Source organism: Grus americana, chromosome 23 (genome assembly GCF_028858705.1).
Source record: "Grus americana isolate bGruAme1 chromosome 23, bGruAme1.mat, whole genome shotgun sequence".
In the NCBI taxonomy this organism is placed as follows: domain Eukaryota; kingdom Metazoa; phylum Chordata; class Aves; order Gruiformes; family Gruidae; genus Grus; species Grus americana.
Window position 1 is genome coordinate 6,500,463 of NC_072874.1, and position 11,540 is coordinate 6,512,002.

At 53.0% G+C, this 11,540-nt stretch overlaps 1 protein-coding gene across 1 annotated transcript; it reads right to left on the minus strand.

The window, feature by feature from the left end:
• Positions 1-1,342: 1,342 nt before the first annotated feature.
• On the minus strand, positions 1,343-11,470 carry SNRNP40 (small nuclear ribonucleoprotein U5 subunit 40). Its single transcript, XM_054802675.1, has 10 exons — positions 11,231-11,470; positions 10,910-11,039; positions 10,331-10,424; positions 9,565-9,730; positions 8,962-9,084; positions 7,892-8,012; positions 7,047-7,129; positions 6,567-6,628; positions 3,669-3,772; positions 1,343-1,957 (listed from the first exon to the last, which is right to left on the minus strand). Exons 1-10 carry the CDS (start codon positions 11,438-11,440, stop codon positions 1,908-1,910), a joined length of 1,143 nt encoding a protein of 380 aa, XP_054658650.1. The 5' UTR covers positions 11,441-11,470; the 3' UTR covers positions 1,343-1,907.
• Positions 11,471-11,540: the final 70 nt, after the last annotated feature.

An 11,540-nucleotide genomic window follows, 5' to 3' on the forward strand; every position in this document is an offset into this window, starting at 1 on the left:
TGAGTCCGAGCATTCCGAGCTGGTGCTTGAATCCGTCGAGCCGTGGATGAAGAGGGTCGGGGAAGGAGGCACAGGTGGGGGCGATGGTTTCCTCAGAATTGAACCCAGCCGCCCACCCCCGTCCGCACCCAGAGTCACTTTGGCTGCGATGATTTAGGACGAGGAGCCAAGACCAGCTCTGCGCCAGCCCCGAGGGCCTCAAAAGAAACACCGTGGTGAGTGAGGTCCCACGTCCCCGAGGGGTGCGGGCAGCCTGCAGCCATCTGCTGAGAGAGGGACACGGCGCCGGGACAGGAACCATCCCAGGTGAGGGGATGGTGCCGCACACCCCATGCCCGGGAGACATCACCCTGCCTTCCGGGGAACAGGCAGCCCCGTTTCCCTGCCTCCCTAAAGGCTGACGGGTCTGTTCTGGCCCCAAGCGTGCCATCCTCCAGCTCTTCTCTTCTGCCCGCAGCAGGGAATGCAGGAACAAGAAACACTCTCAAGGGGACCCCGTACTTCTTCCGTTTCCACTGCACAAACTACCCGTTTCCCGGCTCTTAAATACCCCGTGGCCACAGCAGATTCCTCCCGGTCAAACGTTGGCCAAGGCGTCGCAGGACAGTCCCATGGCCCAGTGCTGCTGGGTGGGAGCGTTGCGTCTCCATGTTCCATCATCCCAGGGAGCTGCAGCCCCGGGCAGCCTCCTCCAGGACGGGACAGAAAGGCAGCGAGAGGCGAGAAATGTCTGATACAACCCGAGCCGAGGCAGCAAATGGGGGGGGAAATGAGGGAGGGAAAGGATGAGTAGTCTAACAGCTGAGGTGGACACATTCAGAAGGGAAACGCAGCCTGCACTCTTTGTGGAGAGTTAATTAACATCAGACAACAACCTGGGGAATGCAGGGGGAACCCCCTTGTCCATTCTCACAAAGACCAGCCGAGGCTCAGCTCCGAGTCAAGGGCTTGAGGCCGGTTTCACCCTTGGGAAAAAAAGTCCGGGCAGACCGTTCCCTTCTGGGCCAAACCCAGGGGCTGGAGCGCAGTGAGCAGTCGGCCACACAGAGAGTCCAGGGCTGCAGGGCAAGATCTGGCAGAAGAAATCCCATAAATCCCACCCTGTCCCAGCAGTCGGCCATGGGTCTACAAGGTACGGACCTAACCTGCTCGAGGACCTGCCACCATCTCGTGCCACCGGCCTGGTTGGGGAGAGGCGACACACGGCCAGTCCCATTCCCCCACCCCTGAGCACCGAAACCACGGTGCCTGGCACAGAAACCTCGCTGCCTTTACATTTATTTATAGCAGGAGGCTGGATTTTACTCAAAACATGAAAATAGGATTCAGCAGTAGCCCAATAATTATTTCAAGTGTGGTCATTTTTATTGCCATGAATAAAAAATAAAGCTGCTCCTCTGAAGTTAACGTCTACGGCTTCCCCGGGTTATATACGAGTGAGGGACTTGATTTAGTATTGTACAATAGAAAAGTAAAACAGAACAATAAATCTCATCCACACAGTTCTTGTAAAAAGCTATCTATTTCATTTTTGACCGTATAAAAAAAAACAACAAGAGAAATTCGACAGGGAATGTACAAGCCACATATGGAATTTCAACAAATTTTACCAATTTCAAGTGATCTGGGTAAGGGTTTAATAGTCGGTGGTACAGCCAAAAATTAAGATCTTCTCAATTCCAAATTTTCCTTCCTCCTCAAAGATAGGAGGAGAGGAAAAAAAGCTGTACAGTGAGACCACGCAGGCACTGCAGCCTGCGAGAGGGCGGCTTGTCTCAGCAAGCTGCTTTGATGTTTTCCCACCGCCACAAGTGCGAGGGGGGCTGGCACCGGGGAGGAGCAAGTCAACCCAACTTCTGTAAACCAAGGATCGCCGGGGCACGAATCCCACCAACTCCTCGTCGGCCTCACTGGATCTCCCCCATGTACAGTCTTTTGTCGCTGGATGCGGAAAGTACTGCGGGAGAGAGAGGGAAGGAATATGAAAATTAAACACAACAGTTTGAGACCTCCACTGACGACACCCCATTTGATCTGAACACTCATTTCACTTGCTGTACGTGATCCAGAAAGCCAAATTTCATTCGCTCCCCAAAAACACTTCATGGAATTACTACTCTGGCGTCTAATCACACGCTGCGTCGGGGCTGCCATTCCTCTGTCCCGAGGCAGCCGTAACAGTGTACCGTGTGTCACGGCTGAGCATTAAAATGGTAAAGAGAGAGTATAAACACGCTGTTAACGCTCTCAAGGATCCTGGAGTGATATTTCCATTGCAAGGAGCGTTTGGATTGCAAACCGGGGCTGCATGCCGCTAGAGGGCACAGGCTGGCCGGGAAAGCCTCGCCAGGATGTTGTTATTTTATCGCAACAGGCAAAACGCAGCCGGCACCCAACTCCACCATGCCACTGAGCCACCGTAACTCCGAAAAGGCTCTTCGGGGGATTCAGGACACAAGCGTCAAAAGACTGACCCAAAAGCGCTGCTCTTGCCACTGACAATAGTTTCATCCAAGTCCAGGAGAGATTTGGGGGATTTCTACATGAACTGGCAGACTGGTGCCTGTCACCTTGCATGTTTTAGCTCCCCATGCACCCTCCCCTGCAGACAAGCATCGTGGAGCGGGTGCAGCAATTCACAAGACTAACGTTCCCAGATGTTCGTAGAAATCAATTGCATAACTCGCACGCAACGCCTGGATAGGTTTTTAATTTTTATTTTAAGCTCCATGATGGATTCACAAAGAGGAGCTCAGCAGAACACAACTGCAAACAATCCTCTCCAGTTTGGAGAGCTCGCTCCACTCCTCCAGCACAATCTCCGCTCTGAAGACAGGGCAATGAATAACCAAGGAACAAAGCCATAACTCACTGCCCTGCCGCAGAGACTGTGATCCTCAGCACGACCGAGCTCTTGGCTTCGCTTCTGGGTTGACTCTTTTCAATTTTTGGCTGGAGCAATGCGGTGACCTGGCCGACGGTGCGAGTGCTTCCATAGAAACAAACACCACCCTGCGGTCCTGCCTGGGCCACACGCTGTGCCAAGAAACCTGGTCCTGGCTAACGCAGGATCGTTAAAATGGTTCCGAAACAGCCACCATGAGCATTGTCTCACCCAGTGCTGATACGGACACCGCTAGAACGGGGACAACACCCGCTGCACAAAGAACCTTCTTTGCTTCCTGCAGCTCTTGGGCACGTTCAGAGCCCCCAGGCTGGAGACGCACTTCCGTGATCACCATCCTCATGGGATCACCCAACGTACAGTTGTAGCTCTGGCGTCCAAACCAAGGTAGCCCAAAACCTTTTTGCACAGCCCTTGGGAAGCGTGGGCAAGCCCCAGGCAGCAGCAGCCAAGCCACGGCTCAGGGCCACCCACCAGTGGCCAACAGCCCAGAGCACCCTGCTGCTGCACGGGTGCCCCCACCCAGGTCTCCCCCTGGGCAGGACACAGAAGCAGACCCCCACACTCAGCCCAGCACCCCAGGGCACACCCGGCCCAACTCCCATCTATCAGAGAGGGGCAAGCAGGGGGCTGCTAACCCTAAATTTGTCCAATACTTGGGGCTCTAGGCCATGGGCAATTTTGGGGCCGTTTTCCAGAGGACCAGCAGTTCAGCCAGCCCTGAAACTATTTCCCCAGCTGACTTGAGGTGGGGAGGACTTACTAATGGGTTCCTCCGGATGGAAAGCCAGTTCGTTCACCGATCCAGCGTGGCCTGGCAGCTTGTACAAAATCCTCCTGGATGTGGTGTCCCACACGTAGACAAACCTACAAAAGAATTATGAGAGCAGGCATTTGAGAAGGGAAAGCAGCTGTCCCCCGCACCAACGGCTTCTTCCTGCAGTGGTTCACCACCCGGGCTGTATTAGCTGCAACTGTTAGCGTGGATAAACAAGGAGCCTCTCAGGAGTAAAATGCTGCACCGTCAAATCCAGAACAGCAGAGGTTTGAGCAGGAAGGAGCCAACACGTCAACTCGGTGTTAACAGCCTTGCTGCTGTCATGGCCTGACAGCCCCATCTCATCCCTCATAGCACAGAGATGGAGTTGAAAGCGTGAGACTGTACAGACCCTCAAGATAGCAGCAACGCGGTGGGCTAAGGGAGAAAAACAGCGCTGGAGCAGGGAGGAGGGGTCCCACCATCACAAGTACCTGCCTGCAAGCCCAGCAGCCATCCTTGGTTTGGCCTGGCTGGCAAGCGGTGAGGAGGAGCCCGGCTGCTCCCCAGCCCCTGCTACACTGTAATCCCTCACAGCCAACAGCTTTATATAGGGATTTCCTCCTGCTGTGCCATTAAAGTCATAATTCCCTTCCCAGCATTTATTAGGGGGCCGATCAGATCACACCGAGCCCTTTGATTAACCTCCCGCAGGCCTCGCCGCGGGCCCCCACCACGAGCACCACGCTTTGGCTGAAGGGCGGTGCAGGAGCCACCAGGATCCTTCTGGCAGGAGGTCAGAAAGAAACAGCAGGCACCGGGCACGGATCAGCTTTTAGATTCCTCTTATAAATGGTCTCAGGGAGTGGGGGAAACAGTGCCTTGCTGTAAAGCACACTGTACCCCAGATCGCTGCTTGGTCGCTGCAAATGCCACTGTGCATCCCTGTGTCTCGCCTGCACGAACTCAAACACGTCGGGCATCCAGAGCCCTTTCATCAGCCCCGCACACAGCCCAGGCTCCGAATACCACGGCCGGACCCTTTCAGGCTCATGCAATGCCACCAACAAGGGGTTCCTCAGTTTCACCTGTTCCTTTCCATTTGTCAGAGCTTTGCAGACTGGACAAAGAACAAGATTTGCTTTTACAATTAGCCTTTTAGTTGAAATAGAAGTGAGGTTCTTTCTCCCCAAAAACCACTAAATCATTTGTAACACTTGCTGGCTAGGTAGAGAGGACACCGGACACCGACACAGGGCAGATCTGCTTTGTCAGGAGCATTCATTTTCAGGCGGGTGCTATTCTTTTGACTTATTTTCTTGAAACACATAAAGGAGAAAAATCCAAGCCTGCACCCTTAAGTCACGAATGTTACTTAAAGCAGCATTTCTTCAGGCACAACTGTTTTATCTAGCAGGCAAGAACTGTATCGAATGCTTTCTCAAAGCACTCTGCTGCTGCGGTTTTAATTTGGTGTCACAAAGGATGCAAGCAGTTTAAGTAGTTGATTTTACTATAACCCTTCTGAAGGGCTCAACAGTAAAAAAATATATTCAGGTAATTGTCCCTCCAACATACACATGCTCCATGTAATGCAGGAGGAGAGAGTAATCATTGAGGCACTATTTTGTACTCAGACAAATGAAAAGTTTGTCTAATCTTGCTTTGCTCTCCCAGCAGATACTCTTTCTCAAATAAAAAAAAAATTAAAATCAAAAGCTCAGAGGTAGCAGAAAGATTTGAGCAGCCTGGTCCAACCTGCTGCCTGCTCTTCCCCACGAATGTCAGACCACATAGCTGCATCTGCAGAACTAACCTAACGGCCTGGGACTTGCAGCCACACGTCGCCGCGTGCATCTGCAGAACTAACCTAACGGCCTGGGACTTGCAGCCACACGTCGCCGCGTGCATCTGCAGAACTAACCTAACGGCCTGGGACTTGCAGCCACACGTCGCTGCTGAGCGGACCTGCCGCAGGCTCGGCAGGCTAACGCGCAGACATTCCTCCCCTCCTGCGCCGCCACTACTGCCCAGCGGGACTGGAAAGGAGAGTCACGTCTCGGCCACTTGCTGTGACAGCTGGCCCCACTATATCTGGACAGCGAGAGCTAAAGTTCTCCCTATCCTTTATCAGAAACTCATTAATTTGCTAATTACTACTGCTCCATGCCCTGGAGGCCAGCCTGCAGGAATTCCTGTCTCGATGTCACTGAGAGCGCGTCTGGATTTGCTCCAGCGGAGGCCGGTATCCTTCACGGTGACCTTCAGTGTCTGGCACAGCCCCTCTGCCAGCTTCCTCCTCCTACCCATTTTACTCCTCAGTCGTCTTAGTTTATAGAATATCTCATTTAAAAGTCCAATATGTGCTAATTTAGTCAGATCTTTGTTTCTTCTTACTTGGTAATTAAAATAAGGATCAAGAATGATCCTTGGAACACCACTGGTGCCTCCTGCAAACTGCCAAGCAGCAATTTCAGTGGTATTTGTGGTCCTTCTCAGTGTAACCCCTCACACACACTTCCCCAGACTCCCTGCTCCTAGAAGACTCTCACAAACATCTGCTGGTACGAGCACAAGGGACCCAGCCCACTGACAACCATGCTCCTGTCATCTGCTGGTCCTGGGGCTGGATCCCGTGGTTGAACATAAGCAGTAACGCAGATCTCTGGTTTGCCTTTGACAATAATAATATTTTACAACCGCACGGTGCTCCTCCACTGACACAAAGGTAACATAACCACGTTGCTATAGGAATCAGGGCAGACAATGCTCACAGAAGAGCACAGAGCGTTGTTTGGGTCCTCACACCTCTATGCACAACTCTGAGTCTTCAGATTATGATCCAGGAGCACCCGCAAACCGATTACGGATTCACGGTAACGGAGGAACGCAGTGGCAACTCACCTGTCAGCCGATCCCCCTGCGATTTTACTCCCATCCGGGGACCAAGAGCACCTCAGAAGATTCTAAAATAAAAGAACATGCACAGATCCATTTCTAAAGGAAGATTATGTTTCCCCCTTCTACTTGAATTAAAATCACCGCGAGACTTTAAATATCACGAGCACCACTTTAATGATCTCCCTTCGGAAGATGAGATGGTGATTACAGATTTTATTTTATTGCTGGAAACATCCAGCACCTTGTTATGTTACACAAAGTAGATAGTAAATGTAGAAAATACTTAATTTACAGCTAATTATAGCTGAACTGAGCAAAGAAATCTTGTTACTGCGGCTTTAATTGGAATCCCACTTTGTGCATTAATGTTTGAGTTCTTATTAAAGCCTTTCTGGTTTAAACTTGAACTTAAAAAAAAAACCAATTTACAGAAAACGTAATAGCAGCAGTATTTTACAACGTTTCGGTCTGCAGTACACTCACCTTTTCAAAATTATGTACGTTCCCCTGGAAAATCTTTACACATCTCTCTTTAGGGGCAAACGGTCGCACATCCCAGATGCGAACTGCAAGAGAGAGCCCACAGTCATTAGCTGAAGATGGTGGAGGCACGAGGGCAAGGTCGGCTTCTGGAAATGTTCCTTTTCCTAAGACATGCTGCTAATGAGCAAAGACCTGGCCGTGCTCCTTGCTCTCCCCGTGCCTAGGTTTCCTCTGAAGCAAAAGGAAACCAGCAGCTTTCCCCTGCAGAAAGCTTCGTTATGGAAGGTCAAATGCAGAAATTTATAATTACACCAAGACCACTGCCAACAGGAGGGGAAAAATCCAAACTAATTCTTACACAAACGAGCCACCACCTCTTTACACGAGGATTTGCTTTATTCTGACGCACTCCACGATCACGCTTCTAATCAGATCAGCTTCACTGAGCATCCCCACCCTGGAGACAGGCAGTTTGGAACCGCGCTGTCCTTCCCTGCTGCAGGGAAAATGCCAAACCGCCCTGACAAGAGCCAGGCCGAGGTTGCGTTCAACTGTCTGCGCAAATTATGTGTGCCGCAGCTTGCGTCCTCACTGCCCTTCGGGAGACGCGACTAACCCTTCCAATGCAGCTGCCCCCTCCCTGCAAAGGATGGGCTGCCACCAGCGTAACAGCAGGAATTCCAGCTTTATCTCTGGAGCCAAACTCCCTTCAGCCCATCCCCACGTCCGGCTCTTGTTTTTCTACGTCAAACAATTCGAGCTCTTCCTTCCAAAACGCCAGGCAAAGCGTAAGAGAGCAGCATCTGACAGCTGTCTGCACACTGCGCTCTCACGTCAGGACGTACCTGTGTTGTCCATCGCGTTGGAGAGCAGGTAGGAGCCTTCCGAACTCAGACTAAGGCCCGTCACCGAGTCTGCGTGTCCCCTCATCGTGTAGGTGAGCTTGTTCTGGCGAAGGTCCCACACCTTTCGGACACAACATTGCGTTTTACCAAAGAGACTATTGGAACTCCTGTTTCCAGAGTTTCACACAGGTACTGATCAGTCAGCCGATGACATCGGCTTTCAATTACAGTTGGCGGGGTCTACAATTTTATACGTCTTGTAGGGAAAATGGAAATTGCCCCTTCGAAAACTTCTTACCTTACGTGTTCAACCACCAAGGAGTTAAATACCAGCAGCCCCGTGCACACAGGAATCCCTCTCTCCCTGGCTACAGCTCCCCCAGCTCCCAAATTCCACTGACTGATGGCACAGAGCAGTTGTCCAACCCCCAAAATTTCACGCTGTTCTCTTCCCAAGAGTTACTGCCTTTCATGGGGCAGTCGGAACAGATCTCATGTTGCTGCACTTAGCGATGGCTCTCTGACAAGCACATGCTCCCCACGCCTACGTAATGCTGGAGCCCGAAGCCGAAAGGACAGTAAGACAGACTGAACCCTACGGCTATCAGGAGAATCTCAGCTACTGGCTGAATGAAACATTGAGCTGGCTCTTAAGTAAGAACTTTCCACACTAGCAGGTGATAAAAGTAAGTTGCAATCTGGAGCAGAGGGCACAGAGTGTGGATGCGTCACCACATTTTCTTTAGTTTACCTCATATATGGCTCTAGAGCCTCTGGGACGGGTGCAAGCGTACCGTATTGGCTGCGGCGGGTGACAGCCGTGCTGGGATGCCTGGTCAGGAATGCCAGGGCTGTCCAGGCTGTCACATGGCAAACAGCCCTGGAGCAACTCCCTCCGAGTTTACTGGCCCTATGTCAACAGCGAGGTCAGACACAGCAGGTCCGCATGCTTCTTGTGACTGTCAAATTAACCACCAGGCCTCCACACTTGTCCTTGACCGACGCAAGATGTGACGGGATGAAAAAGGTGCATGCGGTGGGAAAGGCACAGGAGGACGCGGGTGGCCTACCTTAATATCGTTGTCGATGCCTCCGGAGATGATCTGATCGCTGGTGTCATTGAAAGTTACCGCCAGGACCTGGTACGTGTTCTGAAACGTCTGGACAGCAGCTTTTTTCCTGATGTCCCACAGCTGAAAAGACGCGGCAGTTGTAAAAGTTGCGTATAGATATTTACTGACAAAATTATAGGAAGTTGCACAGGTACTTGGCAGAGACTCAGACTGCTCTCCTGAAATTCCCTTTTAGATCCCGGGAGATCTCTACAAAAACATAATAAAAGTCTGGAGTGAGGGGGGGAAGAAGGGGCTAGCATGCAAGACTTCATTAACGGCTTGCCCTTCTCATGCTTTGTTAATGCAGATCAGCAGAAAAAGTACAACTGAGCGGACGGATCTTCTTAACCACCCCCCAAAGAATTACTGAAAAAAGGAGCAGTCAAATTTGATTTCAGATTTTTTTTTCCGAAATCAAAATTATTAGATAATGAAACCAGAAGAGTAATGAAATTACTCAATTAAATTAATTTAGTCCACTTAAATGGGAAGACCCCAAGAATTCTTTCCAAGAGCCCATCTTTCACTCCAGACTATCTCCTTACACAATACACTGACCTTCACCGTCCCATCATCGCTGCCTGTACACACAAGCTGGGGCCCTCGCCTCGCTGGGTAACAGGAGTTAACGAACGACGTATGGCCCTTCAGTCTCTTCACTCTCTCTCCGGTCTCACTATCCCACACAGCCACGGTTTTGTCTGTGGATGCTGAGAAGAGCATGCTGTAGAGAAGAATCGCCATGAGGCTCTCGGTTTCGGAAGCATTTCTCCCCTCCCACCTTTTTTTACTCTCAAATTCCGTGACCAAAACTAGAAATAGTCAGTGGGAACACGCTGTGGAGAAGAATCTCCCCCATAGCCCAAGACAAAGGTGGTGTTTCAGAGGAGGCTGACCAACAGCGGGGCAGCTACACTGGAGGCACATCCATTAACCCCCATTTCTGGATACATACAAATTGGTTTTCTGCCTCCTTAAACACTACCTGGGACGAACACAGGAAGGAAAGAAAGCTCAGTGCTAACAGCTGAGGTGCAATAGCAGAACGGCCTTTTAAATTAACAAATATCTCACTTGTTTTCTTTCCCTCCCCACTGTCTCCCAGATGACTGACACTAACTTTCCTCTGTTCTGCAAGACTGAAATCAAGGGCACTGGCGGCTCACGGGTGACTCCAGATCCTTCGCTCGAGCTCAGGTGGGCACCACTCCTTATCTGGGAAAGCCACACTGCAACCATTCGCCACTCGTGGACCCCCGAGGCGCTCCGAGGGACTCTGGCCAGCCGAAAGCATCTTCCTCCAGAAAGAGCAGGGCCCGCTCACCTGCCATCTGTGTTATAGTGCAGCTCCATAACCGCCCCACTGTGTCCCTTCAGGGTGGCGTAGTTATCGCAGTCACCGTAGACATTCCACAGCACTGGGGGAAAGGAAGGGAGAGATAAGTACAGGGGACGTGGAAACGCCTCCCCGCTGCGGATGGAGCGACGCTCTGGGCAGTCAGCAAGATGAACTCTGTGCCATCGCCACTACCGTCTCCAATCCGGGACATGTAGCAATGAAGAAGTGTTGTGTGAGCCCCCGAAGGACAGAGAGCTGGTTTGAGCTGATTTATGCTTTTAGGTCAAGCTGACCTATTTTATTTTTTTTTTAAAGAAAAACGGTAATCGTGTTTCTGCAGAGCGATGGTAACCTGCGCGAGAAACCTGGGACAAGCAAGGTGAGTTACGGCCCCGTCCGAGGGCCAGCAGGACGGTGACCGGCCAGAGGAGCAGGATGAAGCCCCTTGCTGCCCTCCTAGTGAAGCACTTCACGGCTCGAGATAAAACCCCGTAACAGCACAACGGCCTGGAACCGCGTGAGCCCCGCGCAGCGCTGGCTGGGACGGGGGCTCCTGCTACTCACGGATGAGCCTGTCGAAGCCAGCGGAGGCAAGGGTGTTGCCGTTGGGGTGGAACTTGCAGCAGTACACCTCTCCTTCGTGCCCCGAGAGCAGCATGATGGGCGCCTGCAGGGAGGAACAGCGCGGCGGGCCCTGCGGGAGCAAACGGGGCAGCCGGGTGAGAGGAGGCCGTGGCGGGGCGGGGGGGAAGCGAGGGGCACCCCCGGGGCACGGCCACAGGCCCCCGCGCCCACCAGCCCCCGCGGGCCGTTTCGCCCCCCCCCCCCCCCGCCGCCCCCGCAGGCCTTCCTTCTTCCCCCCCGCGGCCCGTCCCCCCGCCGTACCGCCTGCAGTAGGGCCCCGGGGGGGGGCTGCCCCCCGCCGCCACCGCCCGGCGCCCCCGGCAGCTCATGGCGGGGCCGCTTGGCCGCCACGGGCACAAGGGGGAGGTCAGAGGCCGGGGCGGGCCCGGGCCCGGGGGCAGGAGCGGGGGCGGGGGCAGGGCCGGGGCCGGGGCCGCCGCCCGGGACCTTCCGCTTGTGCTGCTCGATCATCGCCGCCGGCCGCGCGCGCCCGCCCGCTCCGCCCCGCCCTCCCGCTCTCCCATTGGTCGGCCGCGCCGCTTCCTGCCACGTTGATTGGCGGAGCGCAGAC